This window comes from Mizuhopecten yessoensis, unplaced genomic scaffold (genome assembly GCF_002113885.1).
Source record: "Mizuhopecten yessoensis strain PY_sf001 unplaced genomic scaffold, ASM211388v2 scaffold6821, whole genome shotgun sequence".
Classification (NCBI taxonomy): Eukaryota; Metazoa; Mollusca; class Bivalvia; order Pectinida; family Pectinidae; genus Mizuhopecten; species Mizuhopecten yessoensis.
In genome coordinates this window covers 110,883-131,453 of record NW_018406741.1, presented here as the reverse complement: position 1 = coordinate 131,453, position 20,571 = coordinate 110,883, and the positions used below count along the sequence as shown (strand labels likewise).

The 20,571-nt window shown below is 36.1% G+C and overlaps 3 protein-coding genes across 5 annotated transcripts in view; 2 read left to right on the top strand and 1 right to left on the bottom strand.

Annotated features, from left to right (window-relative positions):
• LOC110452696 (spastin-like) overlaps positions 1–3,879 on the top strand; it is a 59,472-nt gene extending 55,593 nt beyond the window's left edge. For both annotated transcript variants that reach the window (XM_021501351.1, XM_021501350.1), the window contains 2 exons: positions 487–527; positions 1,065–3,879. In XM_021501351.1, coding sequence (XP_021357026.1) covers positions 487–527; positions 1,065–1,187 — 164 coding nt within the window. In that variant the 3' untranslated portion in view covers positions 1,188–3,879. The remainder of the gene's footprint in view (positions 1–486; positions 528–1,064) is intronic.
• A 98-nt stretch (positions 3,880–3,977) lies between these two features.
• Positions 3,978–11,025, bottom strand: LOC110452694 (WD repeat-containing protein 25-like). The gene is made up of 5 exons (XM_021501347.1): positions 10,050–11,025; positions 9,592–9,761; positions 9,038–9,175; positions 8,289–8,429; positions 3,978–7,877 (listed from the first exon to the last, which is right to left on the bottom strand). The coding sequence occupies exons 1-5, from the start codon at positions 10,912–10,914 to the stop codon at positions 7,656–7,658; spliced, it is 1,536 nt and encodes a 511-aa protein (XP_021357022.1). The 5' UTR covers positions 10,915–11,025; the 3' UTR covers positions 3,978–7,655.
• Positions 11,026–11,134: 109 nt separating this feature from the next.
• The window catches only part of LOC110452695 (tryptophan--tRNA ligase, cytoplasmic-like), a 21,676-nt gene continuing 12,239 nt past the window's right edge, over positions 11,135–20,571 (top strand). The window contains exon 1 of one of the 2 annotated variants that reach the window (XM_021501349.1): positions 11,135–11,413. In XM_021501349.1, the coding sequence (XP_021357024.1) occupies positions 11,293–11,413 (121 nt within the window). In that variant the 5' untranslated portion in view covers positions 11,135–11,292. Of the gene's footprint in view, positions 11,414–19,326; positions 19,505–20,571 lie in introns of those variants that run through there. The other variant, XM_021501348.1, reaches the window with a different exon arrangement.

The following is a 20,571-nucleotide window of genomic DNA, read 5'->3' as shown; positions in this document are numbered from 1 at the left end:
TCATAATACATGTGGTGATTATACTTACCAGTCATAATACATGTAGTTATTATACTTACCAGTCATAATACATGTAGTGATTATACTTACCAGTCATAATACATGTGGTGATTATACTTACCAGTCATAATACATGTGCATGCAAATATCCTTTTCTCAGTCTTGTGTCAAAAATAGTGTCAAGCCAGAAGATTGCTATTTATGATGTTGTACAATTGTGAAGTAATATTGCATAATAGTGGGCACTATAGTCTACGGAAATAAGCTGCAAGCATACATAATGATACGTGATCAAGGCTTCCATAGTACAAACAGTTACAAATCATGCTGAATGTAGTGGCATTGCAGTGAATCAGGCTACCAGACTGGAAATGTTGGAAGAGGCTCTCTGTCGAATTCTGTGAATACAAGGATGAGATGTTCTAGGGTTCATACCTATCATGAACATGTAACATAGTCATGTGAACTATTTTTATGTTATTTCAGAATTGTCAGCAACAGAGGTCAAAACTGTGGATGCAAATAAGGTAAAACTAAAACTTTATAAGTTTTTGGAGAATAATTTTAGCCCAAAGGCATTATGTCCTGGACTTAATTCACATAACCTTGAATTGGTTGTACCCCCATCCTTAGAGGTACAGGGATGCTTTTCTCAATAGGGGTAATAAAGTCCTTCTTCTTCAGTATGTGTTAGAATCTTTAACTAAATTTGGTATAAATAATCCCTGAGCCAAGGATTTAATTATGCCAAAAAATGAAAGGTGTGTGTCACCCTTGGGCAGAGGGTGGGGCTAATTAGGGGAAATGGGTAAATCTTTTAAATCCCACTAATTCAGTAAGGCTAAAGGAGTTTTTACCAAATAAGTCTATAGCTTTATTTTGTCCATCGGAATATATTTGACCTTTGTCCAATTTTAAGGTTACAAGTGTGAGATTAAATACCAGGTGATCAGTGCAGGCCTCTTATGTTAGCATCATAACATACATTTAGAAGTCAGTCTAATCTAAGATATAAGACTGAACAGTATTTATACATCACTGATGTGTGCTCTTGTTTGCCTTAGGTGAGGGGTATAACATACCGTGATTTCATAGACTCTATACGACGAATCAGGAAGAGTGTGCCTGTTGATACGTTATCCAAGTATGAACAGTGGAACTTGGAGTATGGAGCCCTAGGGGTGTGAAGCAAGTGGCGTTACGGAGGCTTGGACGCAGGGAGAGACAGAAAGTTGGAGCAAGAGGAGACACGGGGTATCAGAGGTCACAAAGACACAAATCTCCAGTTAACTTATTCAGAAGTATTTCTCACAGTACCACAGTTTTTATGGTTTAATCTGACGCTGATTTTACAAACAGTCCCAAGCATTTTTTGGGGAGTGGTAAAGTTTTTTTGAATTTGTGAAATGACAGTTTGTTGACAAATCACAATTTTTTGGTACGAACAGTGAGTTATATTTGCAATTTTTTCAGTAAACTGTAAATGATTCCTGATGCTTGAAATAGGGAACAAGTAAGAGGTTCTCTGAAGTTGTATGTGTTGTGACCTTTTAAGTATTGAAGGCCAAACAACCAAAGTGTGGCCATATTATATACGGTTGTTCCACTGCTGACAGTAACAACATGCAATCTTACATTAGAACACAGACGATGATAGCTGGTGTGTTGTCATGTATTTACAATGGAATTATATCATGAGTTCAAGTTTGATTTCTTTAACTACATTCCAAATATTAAAATGTATATTTTTTTGAAATAAGCTTTTATTTTGAATTCTCAAACATGGATTGAAAAATCATTTTAGGAGTATAGAGGTTTATTTAGTAAAGAGGTGATGTATTACTGAATTGATTCACGTTTCTGTCTGTTATGATATTAATTCCCTTTGATTGTTATGTTTCTACGAGTCTGAGTTGTAACAAGGACTTGGTAGTAATACTGGGTTATCTTGAATCCTTGTGTTAAATGGCAGCCTATAAACCATAGCTTCAGCGAGTCTCTATTGTCCTCCACTCTACGTTATATTATGTTAATATTGGAAAAAAGTAATCTGACATTTTTATGTATGTGTATGATATTTCATCTGGTACCTGGAATTGTGAAATTACAATCTTCAATTATTTTATATTAATATTAAGGTAATCTTCCACTGAATATGCTATGCATATTTTGTATTTGTCATTCACTTTCTCTGTCAGAAAGTATTACTATCAGTGTCTTTGTGAAAAGGATTGTTTAAATTGTTTTTCAACCAACTGAAGATGGTGAAATCCGAAGTATACGTATCATAAACAATAAATGTAACAGTTGAATTATTCATTAGGTATTTCAGGAATAATTTGTTTTTGCTTGAAAAAGGACAATTGTGAAAACCCATTCTAGTCATTGGTGTATATATAACATTGATATGTCATTGATGTAAGTGATCTTTGCTTTCCTGTCTTACTGGTACATGTGTACTCGGTGAAGCTAGCATTAGTGGTCACAACACTGCAGTAAGTAAGGCACAGTGCAAGTGCAAGTTGTCTCATTGGCTGCCACAAACTTGTATAATAAGCTTTTAGCTTCAATTTCCATTAATATGACTTTGTAAACACTTACCCATTTAAAAACATGCCAGTCATTTGTGATGCAATGTTCCGTAATCTAATTTAACTATAAACTAACTGCGTTGACTTGCAATGACACTAGCAGTGATACATGGTATCTACCACCTCTGCTGTCCTCACTCATACACATTTAGTACCTGTACATTTACAGACTAATGTAGGAACTAGCAGCACAGTTACTAGAAGCATTAACTTGAATACATTTGTTTTCTGTCAGTGTTCTTTTTTGAGACATACAGGATGTACCACTATTATGGCAAACAATAGGCTATCTCGTTCCTGTTTGTGAAACATCAAGTTGTTTCTGTCGGAGACACATGGACTTATTCCTGTCAGAGACACATGGACTTACACCAGTCTGTGACATATTGACTTGTTCCTGTCAGAGACACATTGACTTGTTCCTGTCTGAGACACATTGACTCGTTCCTGTCTGTGACACATCGACATGTTCCTGTCAGAGACACATTGACTCCTTCCTGTCCGAGACACATTGACTTGTTCCTGTCAGAGACACATTGACTCCTTCCTGTCTGAGACACATGGATTTGTTTCTGTCAGAGACACATTGACTTGTTCCTGTCAGAGACACATTGGCTTGTTCCTGTCAGAGACATAATGACTTGTTCCTATCTGAGACACATTGACTTGTTCCTGTCTGAGACATATTGACTCCTTCCTGTATGAGACACATTGACTTGTTCCTGCCAGAGACACATTGACTTGTTCCTGTCCGTGACACATTGACTTGTTTCTGTCTGAGACACATTGACTTGTTCCTGCCAGAGACACATCGACTTTCTTTTCACATTTAATGCAACAGCCTTTAGTTTTCATGATCCTTGTCTGGTATATTAATCTGATTAATGAGACTTTACGGACAAAGAGGTCATAACCTGACAGAGAGAATTGTATACATTAATTAATGTGAATTTCACAACATTCCAAATGTAGGTTATCTTTAATTGTGCATATTTCAGGTTTTGTAATTTGCTCAACAATGTAAGACTTCACTTTATTCTGTTCTGCAGAACTTAAAGTCAAGTATTTAAGGGCTTTTTAAATTTAGAAATTGATGATGAGTTTATTAAAGTATATGGCATTATGTACTTAACTTATAAAATGTGAATTATAAGGTTCATCATTTTGTGGTCAACTTGAAGACTTAATCACTTGTAAAATATGAGAAACTTCTGTACCATGATTTTGTTTTTTCTTTTAAAGTTTCAACTGAAGAATACTGAATTGAAAATTAAATAGTAAATTATTTATCAATAACAATAAAAAGTAATAAACCTTATATAACTATCATATTTGTTTGCGAATATTGTTTTTAAAAATAACACATTAACTCATTCACCCCAGAAAACACATTTGAACTCTTCCAATTCAAAAGGTTGGAATAGTTCATTATGAAATTTCAGGGGTGAATGAGTGAAAACATGTCCTAATATGATATTACTGATGTTTGACCATGGAGTGGTATATAGTTACACTCAGGTATTCCTTGTATATGGCAGTGTAAATGTCTTTGTACTCCTTGTATATGGCAGTGTAAGTGGCAGTGTGTGTAAATGTCTTGTACTCCTTGTATATGGCAGTGTAAATGTCTTGTACTCCTTGTACGTGGCAGTGTGTGTAAATGTCTTGTACTCCTTGTACGTGGCAGTGTGTGTACCTTTCTTTCCAGTATTTATTGTATGTGACAATTCTTTGCTGTATTTGTGTTATATGGCAGTCTGTTCATTGATCTCCCTCTTGTGGTGGTGTTTTGTATGTCTGTTTTTTACCTTGACAGCATGTTTGTCCTGGTGATTTGTATTTAGACTTGTCTAGCATCAATGTTGTCAAACTGATAGCTGCCTAACTGACACCTGGTGTGTTGCATCCAAATTGTAGGGCTATGTAAAAACGTAAAATGAAGGAGCATATTGCATTTGATACATTAGTTGTAATCAACAGACTGGATGATAGTGATTTTTTTCAATTCATTTTGAAAAGGTGACATTTGTATTTGAAATTTTTGCGTACCATTTACATAGAATTTAAGAATATGTTGAGTCAAAACAAACTAAAAAGGTTTATTAGATGACATATTGATTGGACCTAAGTGTCAGATTTTAGCTGTCACAGTTAAAATGTCAAACTTGTGCTAGCCATACTGTATGCAACATCAATTTAAATAGAGTGGATTATCTCCCTTCAACAATGGTATTCTATATCATATGTCAAGTTTAAAGTAACTTATCCAGTGAAAGTGTATTGGAAATAAATTGATTTGACAAAGTATATATTATTTAATTTCTAGAGTCTAAAGGCAGTATTTTACCAAAATGTTATGTAGCATCATTTATACTCATGTCAGATAGAAATCATTGTTATTGTATATTATGGAATGTAGTTTATAGAAATATTACATGTATTTAAGATACAGTGTTAACAAAATTTAAGTACATATAAAATGTTATACTGTAGGCATAGATATTTAATCTAGTCCCATGTTGAATGATATTAGGTTGGTGGTGAAGTACATCTTCATATGTGCACATTTTCTTTCGTGAGTTAACACTGTTGTTTAGATTGTATGGTGCAATAATGTATGGGTAAGCTGCAATTGAAGAGGTTTAAAGCCAGCGTAACTTTGTTTTCGCCTCTATCCATCCCTGCCTTGGAGGTTTAAGCATCCACAGTGATTAAAGGTGCCACACCAAGTTTTCACTGTTCAACACAGGCAATAATGATACCATTTCCTATTAGTGCAGTCCTATTAATAAATTTTAACTCTTGGGTGTTAAACTAGGTCTAAACCCTTGGGTCAAACTTCATAGAGGTGTTTACTGATCACATGTAAAGACACAGCCAACCATTTCTGTTTACAACATGGTGTTTTCTTGAAATGTTACAACTTCAGTCACAATGAAGTGTCATGAAATTGTGCCAATAAATTAGGAAGACACTCTGGTTTATAAAATCGTCCATGGACTTAGGATCTGGTCAGGACCAGAACAGCAGGTTCTGTTCAAAAATGCTAGCTATCCTAGTCACGTATCCATGTATCCTGATCCTGGGTTTAGGCTTATTTGTTTGATACTACAATGAAATCTGTTGTTACTTACATCAACAGGACTGAATCGTTTAGACGGTAAACTTAAGGTTAAATACCTACATACCAATCTTTCTAATCATATCTGATATTATAGGATGTCCTAACAGTTAGATATCACTTATCAACAGTATAGTCAGGTTTCACAATACATATGTAGTTATATAATATTTTGTATGATGATTATGTATTTGAAATAATTGCCCCACCCCAACCCTGTTTTTCTACAGAATTTACCGATATAAACCACTCTGAAGCTACACGATTTCAAAGTTTACAACTGTACATGTATTTATCAGGTAAGTTTGTGTGACAATATATATTGTGTATCATGTTTAAAGGTATACTGAATGTTTGTGGTTTTTAGATATCATAAATGCGTCTCTGTAACGCACGTCACAGATATATATTATGTCAGATCTTGATGTATAAACAAGAGGTTTGCATGTGTCTTTACAACTTATAGCAGAACACAGTTATAGGCCTTCCTTGGCTAATGAACTAGACACTCCCAGCATTGTTTCGTCTGGTTGGTCAAATTGTAACTTGTTGATTTCCATTATGAATTTCAATACCAGTGAGTTATTTTATCTAACATGGCATACAAGTCCATGTTAAGTGCTTCACATCTATTTATTCATGTGTATGTTGTTTCATGATATGTGTACATGTATTTGCTGGCTACAAGTATGCAATCTTGTACATGTTCACTGAAATAATACCTACTACACACGGAGCTTCCTTGAAAGGATGTTTAAATCAGCGGTAGAATTATTTGATCTTTTCATCTTTAAACCTTATGCTATATTTTCTGAGCAATTTTCTGTTCAACAAATGATAGCAGATTGTGACCACTATTTAAAAGTTATATTCCTTCATAATATTCACATCTGTAAATATCAACATCTGACCAAGTAATCATTCCCAGAACTATAACCATGAAGAGCAATGTTCACCTGGGTTTGGAATCTTTATCATCAGTGGTAGTGTGTGTCTGTTATATTGTTCTGATCATTTGATTATAGATTGACTTTTATTTGTCGTTAAATTTGTTTTACTGAGTCAGACTCTAACTTTTTTTTTTTTTTTGCTTATCATACATTTTATTTTATGAGAGCATTTTGTGGGAATATTTATTTGTACACAGACTCAGCAATTCAAAATAGTGCTACACGGTATATTTATTTCATGTTGATGGGTATTGTGTTTTTATGCTTTTTCTAAAATACATAAATAAAAGTTTCATCCATATCTTAATCTGAGTTGGAGTTTTTATTTTTGATATCCATGGACACACTTTGTAGACACTGATCCACTAACAAGGAAATGTTGCTGTGTGGAGACTGTAAACAAGATCTTACATGATAGAACAGTTGTGATTACCAAAGTTCAATCTTTCAAGAATCAGCTTTCAGAGGATCACAAATTAGATACAAGACTAACTTCAAAATGGTAAAACTATGTTATACTGCCAACATTTGTCCTGAAAAATTGTGTCTGCACATGTGCAGTTTTCCCCCCTTAAAAAACCTTAGTGAGTATGGCTATCATAATATACATAATTCAACAGCAACCTCCCATGTGGTCAAGGGTAACCTTTGACCCTTTAACTCGAGTGCTGACTGCCAAAATTGAAGCAATATAGAAGTCTTTTAACTCACTCGGTGTAAATATGAACTGTTTTTAAGAAGGTATTTTGAGAAATACATTATTTACTTCAAAAATGGTGAAGTGTGACTTCATCCTATAAGCTTTATACCAGTGATCACTTCAAAACTAATCCGGTGTAGAACTTGCACATCCATCTTGTATCCTCTCTAACCACAACACCTCTGTATAATGATCAGTCAATATCACCAGCCACAACACTTGGTCAGTTAAGGTCATCTTTATGCCAGAATAATGTTCATGGCTATCACAACACTTCCATTGGTCAGTAATGGTCATCTCCATACCTGTATGTGTCCATTCCATCCACAGCATGCAACTGTGCTGGTCAATACAGGATGTATGGCCACATCTGTACAAATGTCCAGACCAGTGGTCAGTGTGCGAAGGAGCCGTCCAGTGTGGTAATTGTAAAAGTAAGTGTCACCATCAGCACTGCCACTGACCACTAGTGACCCATCTACAGACAAGTCAAATCCAACTGCGTAGCCGTTCCCCTGTAGTAACAGATGAGTTAATAAATGTTACTTTTGTACATTTGTTTAGAGTGCTGGAGATATAGTACCACATATTTGATATAAAAGTGAGTACCAAATTTGTACTACCTTTCCACAGAAACTGAACCAGAAAATGATCATATCTAACTTGACTCCTTCGGTTATTTATGTAATTAAATCTTATCTGAATTGTTGGTGATGCATATTTTACTAACTGTAACGTATTCTGTCTGTATTGGGCTATTTGTCGTGGTTTCCAACATGCCTTGCTAAAATTTCCTTAAAATGCCCTATACCATAATCTCTTAATTAGTAAGTTACTGTGAAACTTAATTCACTTAATAATTGCTTATTACACTTTCAATTATCTTGACCACTACACACCAAAGAAGTGAACAAGTGGAGTTTTACCTTGTGACCCTGAAAGCGCTTGGCCTTGTTGAGTTTGTAGGGCTTTTGTGTAGAGAAGATGGCTATGTAGTCGCCATTAGTTTGAGCTAGGAAGTGGCCCTCAGTCGGGTGTAGCTTGAGCCTTGTACAGCTGTATCGCTCCTGAGAGAGGAAATATATAACTGATAGCACTATCATTATGTAACATCGTAGCCAGTATCATTTGTGATTTTTTTAAGGAAAAAGATAAAATACTTACATCATATGTTATCAAATATCATCCAAATAAAGTGTAATTACCTTTTTGACAAGACAAATCTCATGAAAAATAAACTTATTTTTCTCAAAGCTACAAAGTCATCATATTTCTGTCAAGTGATCAAGTTTTGGTTGTTGATATATAAAACTGTAACCTTGTTCAGTTTTTGGTGCACTGAAATATGGAGAAACATGAATATTTGTTTCACTAAAATCAATGAAAGTATGTATCTTGGAAAACACAATATTCAAATTTCTCTAACTATAATGGAAATAACTATCACAGCAGACAATACAGGTTAGATCGGGTATTTTGTGTTGCAACAACTGGTGTGTCTGATTGGACAAGGGTATAGAACCCTTAACAGGTGTACCTGGTGAGACGGAGGGACATAACTGTGGGCCTGGTGAGATAAGGGGAGGTAACCACTGCCAGACATGGTGGTGGATCAAGGGGAGGTAACTTTTCCTATGTTTAATCCAGTGAGGCAATAAGAGATAATAACTGTTACCTGGTATATTTGGTTGGAGAGAACCACCCCACTACTGAAATCCCAAGCCATCAGGTTCCTATCAGCAGAGTCACGACTCAATAAATCACAGGATGAAAACATGCTGCTTCCATCAGCTGAAAATATCACATCTTGGACCTACAAAGAATAAATAAGGAAATACAGAACCTAAAAATGATTGCCCACAGTTTATAGCATTAATAGTAGTATTGTTGTAAAAGATGTGTAAGTAATTTAATGTGGTGTCTATTGTTGTGTGTAATCACTTTAGTTACATGGTTCATCAGAGAAAGTGCTGAATCATTTACTTGTCTGGTCCATTCTATTCATCCTTTTGACACAGATGTTTTGAACATTTTTGCCAAATGAATCCATGCAAATTTTAAGCTGTTTATTTTATAGAATTTAGTAAACAGTATTTTTTCAAATGAAAATAACAATAAAAAAATGTGAATTCAACTGAGCTTTAATATGGTTTAAAGTGGAACATTTTACGTACTTAACGAGTTGCTCTATATGTACAACATGTCTTTATTAACAGACTAATTATCTACCTGTCCAGTGTTGTCCTTGTAGATGAATTCTCTAACAGGTCTGTCCGGTGTACGTCTGTCCCAGGCCTGTAGTATGTTATAGGATCCCGACACAAATATATTGGTATTATCTGGGTGACACTTAACACAATTCACATAATTTTCGTGTTGAAAAGTTGTCAATTGTTGACCTTTGCAAAAAAGAAAACATTCATTTATATTCATATTTATTACACTGAACCTATCATTTAACAAAATCACAAAATAAACAGGAGAATTCAGAAAATGAAATGTTTTCACTTGGACTAAGAATTGATAATCTGATTGAGCATGATAACAGGCTACTTGTGTTTGAGCAACAATAAGATGATTTATATCCCACAATGAAGCACAATATTACAGTGAATTTGTCAACATTTGATAAAATTGAATATAAGTATAACTGATACTATCATGAAGCATTGATAAGAAATGTATACCTGTGTCAACATCAGACAGGATTACCATTTTATCATATCCACAAGATATTATTTCTTTGCCAGAATGACCCCAGCAAGCATCTCTCACTGCCTTTGTATGAATATTAAGCGTCTTTACACATGGATCCAGGCTGGACCAGAAGTTCCACACCTTGACCGTGCCATCCATAGAAACGGACATTAGTAAATGACTGTAAATTGCAGTGTTCCATTTAACTCTGTTCACTGGCCCTGAATGTCCTGTTGTATCTTGTTCCACATTATTTGGTATTCTGAAGATCAGTTTTCCATTCAGATAAGATTTGATCTTTGAATGCAGGAAAAATAATTTTCTGTTGTTGATTTGACTATCAACATTATTTTTCCCAATTTTGTTTTTAACTTGTCCTTGTACAGATTTGGCCTGTCTTTGTTCTCGGCTAACATGTCGGGCATTTCCTGTTTGCTCATTTTCTGAAGCAGTTGCGACTATCTGTGAACGCGCAGGTTTGTATTGTGATGGAGCATGCCTCAAGTTACGAGTTTTACATTCAAAATCTACCCGCTCTCTTCTGTTCTCGTTTCTGCATGAACAGATTGCATTACATTCTCTTTTATCGTGTGCTACTGTGACAAACTTTATGTCATCAGAAGAGACAGGCTCCCAGAATTCATTGGAAGGCACTTCGACAGTAAGACCGGATGATGCCGTCAATACCGTTTTCAATTGTTTGATTTTCGGCTCCTCTTCATCGAATTCAACCCTTGTGTTCAAGTTGAAGAAGTCAAATGTTTCTTGTGGTTGGACCCGATTGTCTTCTCCCTGGTCCCCTTTTGCGTTATCATCATCAGTGTCATCGCTTCCATAATTAAGTAAGGCATTCATTGCAAGCTATGTCAATCCACATTCATTTTCATACATTAAGTCGTAATTTTATCCGCATTTAAACGTGTAGCCACGAATCACTCTCGCTATCTGTTTATATCAAGAGCGCAGACATATTGTAGCTCCGCACAAAATATAATACATTTCCGTTTTCTGACCAATCAACGATCGTGTTACAAAGGACCTCGACGTGGTGATGCAACACATGTGGCCAGTGAGAAACCGAAAGCTGTGACAATATTGTATACATGTAACGATCTATAAACATGATATAAGCACAGCTGATTGAGGCACAACGGAATATTCAATAAGTAGAATTAGTGGATGTTTCACTGAAAAAGGAGAAACCAAAATCAGTAGAACAAGGATATTGCAAAAATGGCTACAGACGCCGAGAAACTTGCTAAATTGTCTATGGATGAAGGAAGTGGAGATGTGGTTAACCCATGGAATGTTTCAAGCTCTTCACAGAAAGGCATAGACTACGCCAAGTTAATCAGTAAGCATTGAAGTCTTATATATATACTGCAAGTGTGTTGAGGTTCAATTTGCATAAACGTCGTCTATTAGGCCTTGCAGTTGATACCAAATTATGTACATCTCACAGGTGCTGAACACCGATATGATGTATATAACTATATGAAAGTTTATATACTGTAAAACCCCGCTAACTCGAACTCGTAAGGTTCAGATCAAAAGTTCGAGGAATACATGAGGTTTAGTCGAAATCATCGTTTTTTTTACATGAGGTGGGACAACACACAGACTACGAGCACTGCAAATATCGCTGATAGTAGATGATAGAAGAAAAAAAGATTTAAAATAGCTAAACAATGAAAACATAGCCACCCATATTCAGAAAGTAAATAAAATTAAAAAGCTGCATGTGTCAAAACGTACTTGTCGTTTAATTTTCTAAATTGTACTGACCAACTTCAACAGTTTGAAGATAAATTTTACAAAATACCAAAACGAGAGGAACTCTGATAATTTTAAAATGAAGAAAATCTTAAATCCTTGTTATCATAATGTTGATTGATAACGAAATAAACAATCACGACATATTCAAGTTTGAATATCTTTAAAGTTGGTCGAGAATCCACTATGTGATTTCCACTAAATATATTTCCATGCCGAAATACGGTTTTACACATCAAGTGAATTAGCACTTCTGCCAAATCATCGATGTCAAAACATCATCTGGAAAAAATAAATATGCACACAAAATGATAATGCAACTACAACAGGGTAACAGTTAAATATACTGTCATTAATCCTCTAATAATCTGACATCCAGCCGACACCTGTTTAAGCAAAATGAACATGGACAGCAGCCTGTGCCTCGAGATCGAGACATGTCATACCTGTCCGACAAATATATAGGATAAATGATGAGTCAGGGACAAATTTTTGTTTGAGGAATACAGGGTATTGGAGGAATAACGGTTTGACTAATCCGAGGTTACTATACAAAGAATGTGTACAAATTGGATGGGACCAAACAAACTGTTCGACCAATGAGGGGTATTCGACTAATCCGAGGTTACTTTACAAAGAAATATACGAAGTCGGTCTGGACCAAATGAATTGTTCGACAAATGAGGGGAATTTGAGTAAACAGAGTTCAAGGAAGTGGGGTTTAAATACTGTAGTATATAAACATCACACCAGTGTGTCCAGCACCTGTTGTACATCTCAGAGAAACCTCACAGAGAGTTGCTCATACAAAGACATCTTAAGGATCCTTGTCCTATTGCACTGTGATTTTTGTAAATACAGCTATATATATAATTATCTCCCTTTAACTTCTGTTTGGATATAACTGTAACAAAGAACTAGTAGGGCCAGAACATCTCTATTGACCTGGTAGCTCAATTGGTTAGACCGATTGTATACCAATCTGAAGTCCAATGTTGACATCCAGGTCTAGCACTGTGAAAGTTTTTTTCCACTCAGAACACTGCTGTTAATTATATTTTGTTTATTTCATCTTTATAACTTCTCAATAAAGTCCTGCAAGTCGTCGTTTTCTTCGTAAGAAACTGAGCATGGAATTTGCTTTATTTGTGATGTTACGAATATGATCATCCCATTTTATGGAGTTGTGAATCATAAACAACCCTTTAGTATGAATTCTCTCCCACTTCCTTGAGTATATGGCTTTATCAAGTTGGTAACTGTAGGTGCTAGGTGCCTGCAGCTTGCTTACATGGAGTGCTAGATAGTTTGAAATGAAAGACCATATACTGTAAATCAGGTGAGCATCTTGGGGTCCCCAGAGTATTTCAGTCTTGTTGCTTTAAACAAAGTCTACCGATGAAAAAAACGTTGCAAAAGGCCTAGGGAGATGATATTTTGCCTGTACCATGCTAAGATGAAGGACCAACATGTATGTAAAAACAGAAATTGGAATAACCACGAGGTGTTAGGTCATGCCAGTAGCATGCTAGAGTGGAGAATCGTCAAGTTTTTAGCCCACCATCATCATTCAAATCACCCTGCGTCTGTGGTCCATCCATCCTTCATTCTGGCCGTCCTTAAACAATTCTTGTTATTGCTATTTCTAAGAAAGTACTTCAGGGATCTTTCTCAAATTTGACATGAAGGTTCCCAATGGTCCGTAGTTATGCAGATTGTTTTTTGGGACTAATCACAAAACTAAGGCAGCCATCTTGGATTTGAGAGTTCAAGTTTGTTAGCGCTATTTTTCAAAAAGCACTGGAGGGATCTTTCTCAAATTTCACATGAAGGTTCACCATAGTTCAAAGTTACAAATAACGAATGTTGGGACTGAAAGGAAAACCAAAATGGCTGACAGCCAGCCATCTTGAATTGAGAACTTAAGTTGATCAAACAGATAAGAGAAAAGAAGAGAACAGATCAAACTGACAAAGAACTAATGATGATGGTACGATGGTGGGCGCCAAGATTCAAAACAAATGACCTTGAACATCCATCAGGGTTACTGGGGTCAAATCTTTTAAAGCTTTTATGAATTCTTCTGAACAACAAATAGGCCAAAGGTGGTGATATATAGCCATCTGCATGCTAGAGCTGAGGCTACGGCTAGCTCTCAAGTTCATTGATAATGAATTAAACAAATTTGATATAAAACATTTTTTACCAATCCCAGACCAGTTTATAATAAGTTTTACTCTGCTTGGGCTATTTGGTATATATTTGTTTTCCTTTGGTATAGGTAATAATAATAATGATATACATGTACTGCATTTGATATATCGCCCTATCTAGTTAACATAAGCCACTCTAAAGTGCTTTACAGTACATAGATATACAATTAATACAATTATCATATACATTAATCAATACAATTGATACAGGTAGGACACAGTACACTCTGATTGTCAAACTATTCATGGCAGTGGCAGATCCAGAGGGTTTTTTGGGCTTCAGGAAACCCCCCAACCCTGAGAATTTTCTTTAAAAATCATGTATTTTCACCATTTTCCTCAATTTTCCCCAATTTTCCCCCACATGGAACACCCCCCTCCCCCCCAAGATAGGTCTCTGAATCCGCCACTGCATGGTATTGTTTGTGAAGGACAGCAATATTAAATTTGTCACCTAAAACAAATGACGTCATCTGATCCTATTATAATGCAATGTTGTATATTTTCAAGGTGTGTTTTGTGGTATAAAGGAATGACATCATGGAGGGCTTTGTATTGTATCTTAGTTTAGAGGGAGTTTTTCTTTGTTTGTTTGTATAATGTATATTTATGTGGTTGTAACAGATATTATTAATTGCGATAGTCTACTGGTGTCCGTCAAGGCTCTGTTATAATATAAGCAATTACATATATATATCATTAGCTAATGTGATGTAAATACTAATTTAAAGCGGATCATTCCAATGACAAAGACCTTGTTAAAATCAGATTATCTAACTTGGTTTCTCACAGTTACTTGAAATCCCATCAGTCTTTTTGATCTGTCTTCATACACAACTTCTTTTTACTTGGCTCGGGACTATTGTTTATATACCCAAAGTAAGTTAAGCGTCAAGGGTGTCGCCATTTCTTCAAATGAATTTTGAGAAAAGTTCCAGGAATTAATGACATCATGGAGGGCATTGCATTGTATCTTAATTTAGAAGGACTTTTTCTTCGTTTGTTTGTATAATGTATATTTATGGACAAAGACCTTGTTAAAATCAGATTATCTAACTTGGTTTCTCACAGTTACTTGAAATTCCTGTCATCAGTCAAACTTCTGTCTTCACTCTTTATACACAGTCTTGTTACTTGGGACTATATACCCCAAGTAAGTTAAGCGCCGAGGGTATCGTCATTCAGATCTATTTGGAGACGGTTCCAGGAATATATATATATGAATAATTTTATATGACGTGTCAATATAAATTAACAGCTGATAACCTCCGAAGAGTTGAAGGAACTATGTAGGTACAGTACCTGTTTATGGTACATATAGTCATTCTCATTTACTTTTTCGTTTGAAATCAGAAGGTTGAACACAGGGTGTTCCCTGTGGGTGATAGCATCTCTAGTCTTTGTCATTGTTTTGTAACTATGACTGAGGAACAGGCCAAGGTTGAGGGGGATATGCTGGTCACTGGGGTGGAGCACCAGGATAGTCATGAAGACGAGGATATTGTCAACCCGTATCAGGTTGAAATCAAGTCTAAAAAAGGCATCAACCATTGGAAGCTGATAGGTAAGCTTGTGATCTATATTATCAACAGATAGCAGCTGTTAGTCCTTTGTGGAATAATTGACTGATATTATTATACATTAAGGATGTCCGTCTCTCTGTGGACATGGGTTTTCTGGACTATTTCTCCTTTAGTACTGTATACCTATACAAAATGCTAGCTACTTCCTACCTACTCGGTTAGGGAGAATTTCTCTTCAGCTCATTTTGTAGAGTGTAAGACTATATATTTAGTAAACCAGAGATCCGGGTTCAGCTCCTAGCAGGGGCATTTAGTAGACTTTTTACCTTACTTGGCCTGAAGTGCAATGTGTCAGAGCTTATGCCATGGCATGGCATCTTCCATCTGTGCATTATCTGTTTGTCATTGTAAATTTTTTCTTTAAATACCAGCTGGCACTTGTCCAGAACACCTTAGTTTATTTTCACAAAATTTTGTCTAGAATTGTTGGACTGAAGGAAGTCAGTTTTGTATGAACAGAAGGTGTGGCATCTCTGGCAGGGGCAAAGGGACAGGGCCCAATCAAGACAATAAAGTTCAATGTTTGAAATCCTTCTCCGTCTCAATGATTAAATGCATGGATTCCATTAAAATTTGCTTTTGAGCATTTTTGGTGGAAGGGGAATCAAAATAGAAGATGTGCCCCCAAACCCCTCACCCCAGAGACAAAGGTTTTGGGCACATGGGGGAAGTAGAAGTAAATATTTAAAAACCATCTTATGTATAAGGAATAAAGGAATTTGTCTAAATTTGATTTGAAGCATCCACATTAAAAATATTGTTTAAGAAAAATCAAGGTTTGTATTTATAAACAGATGATGTGGTTCTGTCAGGGGCCATAGATGGCCCAATAGGTAAAAATAGATAAAAATAAAAGTAAAAGGATTTTTTCTCCAAGTTTGCATTGGAGTATCCTTGGGCCAAGGAAATTCAATGTTGTACAAACAGAAGGTATGGTCCCCCTGTGGGTAGAGGCCAGAGGGGTAGGGCATGATAGAGGAAATAGAGGTAAATATTTTCAATTTGTCTCTTTCTGTATATGGATATTAAAAGGAAATTAAACAACATATGATTAAGAGCATCCTTGGGCCTTGGGTCTTTGTGAAGGCAGAGGGATATGGGTCATAATCTTGAAATGGTCTAAAGATTGACAGATAGATTCATCCTACCAGAATTTGCCTTGGGGTCTGTCCCCAACCCAGGGGTAGGGTCCAATAGGGGAATGAGGTCATGATTTGAAAAGAATGAAGATCCCCAACCTACAATTATAACACGAATACAACTTCCAGACATGAAGAGATGAATATAAAATTATGTTTGCCACTAGAAGTTGTCTTAGATTCTTTCCAAATCGAGGCCCAATAGGAATCATAATATAAACACTCTTTAGGTCCCAATCCTGTAACTTAATATGTACACAAATTAGATATTGTGAAACAAATACATCCATACTAACAGGATTGGCCCTTCAGATGTGATCCCCCTCCTATAGATACAACTGTTTGTCATGGAGACATATGCATTACACATGTACATTGTACCATTTGGGTTGGTCACCCAAGCGGGTTGGGAATTGAGAAAAGGATCATACCTGCTGTTAACCACTACATGTTGTAAGAGGCGACTAATGTGGGAACCCCCTGCAGAATTGGGGATTTCCTTTTTTGCCCTCTACTAAGGGACACAGAAGTGACCAAAATGAATTTGTTGTACCCATTTGGGATATTTCTGTTTTTTGTCTACTTCCAAACAACCTTTAGTTTTCTGACACCTTGCCTGGCATTACTTCAGGCTTACTTTCAGCCTTAATGTTTACTGTTCAACCTAGTGAGAAAGGCAATGAAATCTGTCTCCAGGCTGGGACATACCAAATCCTTAAAAAAAAAGGTAGTTATTATTCACTATAGCTACTTAACATTCAGGATTTAGGGCAATTGCTACAACTGGTTCACCCGTTGTCAGTATAATATGACCAGGTGGAATACTGTGCTGGGTGCCTTTGGCATGGCATTTCAGTGAGGTAACACTATTAAGTCGGCATCAGAGTCTCGCTATTGCAAGGGGGCAAATACAACAATATACTGCCTCCAGCACACACACAAACATGCATGCCTTTAAGCTTGCACACATTGAGGTGTGTCCTTAAATGACCTTGGCAGTTAGGACATTAAACCCAATCAAACTAATTACCTGAAATTTAGTCCCTGGATGATAATTGAAACTGTTGAAATCCCTACCCTATGAGTATGTATACAGCTGCTGGGAATAAAGAAAACAACACAAGTATGCTACCAGAATTAGTTCAGGGTTCTGGCATTGCCCTAAATCCCATGGGGCCATAATTATCAAAGTTTTTGAGATCCCAGACTTATAAACAAATATATAATACGCTTGCTGGGCATGAATATATAAACACCAATCATGTTTCCAGGTTCAGCCCTTGGGTCTGGCGTTATCTACATGAGTGATACAGGCCATGTGGGCCTCTTGTTTCTATTATCATATATGCATTTACATTATTATGAAAAAGCACAAACTAAAATTCTGTTGCAATAAATTTGACTGGACAATTGGCTTTTGAGCTGACAACATTTATATAACCAACAACTTTGAATACATTGTATAGCCTGCATGGCATTATTGGCCGACAGCGTAAATATATAGCCATTTTTGCACACATTACAAACAAGTATGTGGTTTAGTTGTACTATGAGTCACTGTCTCCTGTAGCGGGGTGGTACTTGGAACGCTTCCCCAAGCTTAGCCAAGAGGAGGCTCCAGGAAATACAGCGTATGATGCAATGTTTCACAATAACAGATAGGTGATGCAATCATGAAAGTTCCCGATTCCAGGAAGAAAAACTACAACATATTTTAGAAACTTGGTTAAGACTGAGTCACAAGTTTAGTGTATGATATCAGGTTTGTTTGTATTTGGATTGTTCCCATACTGAGTTGTATAGATACTATAATAAAAGGTTGGGAATTGAGCCTTTAGCCTTATCTGTATTTTGTGTTTGTATGATGCAATGATGAGTAATACACATGTACATATGTTTTTATCTTAAAGAGGGTTTTATAAAGTAGTGATCACAAAAGGTGTCAAAGAGTTTATAGTACTTTAGTTCTGTAACTCTTGAGGTGCCCTAATTAGCTAACACTATAGAAAATTCGTTCACTTTTGTATTTGTAATGGAAATTAGCATAGTGGAGTTCAGGAAATTTTCAAAAGAGTTTGAGTAATGCTTTCCTGTGAAAATATTCAGTTCAGGAACCCCATTAAGAAACTAAGGGACCAGTTGTTTCATAATGACAAAGCATTCTTTATCTAGAATAAACTACTGTAGTAAGTTGATCTTTCCTTCCCGTCATAACACCTAAGATGGCCTTCATGGAGAAAGACAGTCTATAATTAGTTAACCTTCCAATATACATTCATACAAACTATGCCAGATATGTTTCAAACAAAAATGTGTGTGGCAAATTATATGGCATTGTTCCAGCACCATTGTAAAGTATATCTAAAACGAAAGTATAAATGGGATTTTTTTTATGACTTAGAAAGTGAAAGTTGCTGTAGTGTTTGCTGAGATGATAAGGTTAATCCTCTATGTACATGTAATGTCATGTGTACAAAAAGTACACAATGATGCAATACCACAGTTCTTGGAAAATCATGAATGAGCTGGCAATAAAAATAACCCCCTATCTACTGGGTATTTATATTACTGGGCCTGTGTAGTGAGTAGACTCCACTGTGAAACATGGCTTCGACTGAGCAGGTTCCCGACAAGACCACTGAGCAGGTTACAGGGGAGGAAGAGGAGGAAGATGAAGTCACCCCCTGGTCTGTGTCTAGTAAATCTGAGAAGGGTATCAACTATGAAAGGCTTATTGGTATGTGTTTCTCTTACACTGTAATTATTGTCTTCCATATTAAGAATCCAATTAGCTCTGTGACTCGTGCTTGATTTGATTTGGTTGAAAGTTGTTCAAGTGTTCGGGACAAGAAAACTGAAGGAGGCTCCCAGGTTTGGGATCAGTAAAACATGTATAAGCCATCTTTCTGAAACTTAAACACATCTTCCTTTTGATTTTAAGATGAGTTAACAATGAAAAAATAGGGGACATTAAAAAGTGTTCTCTTCAACAGAATTTTGTTGCTGTGATTGATGATATCGGGTAAATAATTGATTATCAGATCATAGATCAATAAGTCTTCTGCATGTGCATGTAGATTATAATTGTACATCATGACTTAAAAACATTGTATGTACATGTTAGGATGCCATCTATCAAAACTTCGCGTATCAATCAACAAATCTGAAACTTGTTATACGTTTGGAAGGATCAGTTACATCAGGTAACACTTGTAACACAGGGAACACTTGTAACAGGAACATTGCCTTTACAGGTTACACTTGTAACAGGAACACTGTCTATACAGGTAACACTTGTAACAGGAACACTGTCTATACAGGTAACACTTGTAACAGGAACATTATCTATACAGGGAACACTTGTAACAGGAACTTATCTATACAGGGAACACTTGTAACAGGAACACTGTCTATACAGGTAACACTTGTAACAGGAACACTGTCTATACAGGGAACACTTGTAACAGGAACACTGTCTATACAGGTAACACTTGTAACAGGAACACTGTCTATACAGGGAACACTTGTAACAGGAACACTGTCTATACAGGTAACACTTGTAACAGGAACACTGTCTATACAGGGAACACTTGTAACAGGAACACTGTCTATACAGGTAACACTTGTAACAGGAACACTGTCTATACAGGGAACACTTGTAATAGGAACACTGTCTATACAGGTAACACTTGTAACAGGAACACTGTCTATACAGGTAACACTTGTAACAGGAACTCTATCTATACAGGGAACACTTGTAACAGGAACACTGTCTATACAGGTAACACTTGTAACAGGAACACT

Bases quoted from the DNA above. Each gene is read 5' to 3' on its own strand.
- LOC110452694 (XM_021501347.1), bottom strand. From the start codon at position 10,914: ATGAATGCCTTACTTAATTATGGAAGCGATGACACTGATGATGATAAC. The intron at 9,762-10,049 runs GTATACATTTCT...TTTTTTGCAAAG, and splicing joins CCTGTCTGATGTTGACACAG to GTCAACAATTGACAACTTTT. The intron at 7,878-8,288 runs GTAAAACTCCAC...CTGTTACTACAG, and splicing joins AGCGCTTTCAGGGTCACAAG to GGGAACGGCTACGCAGTTGG.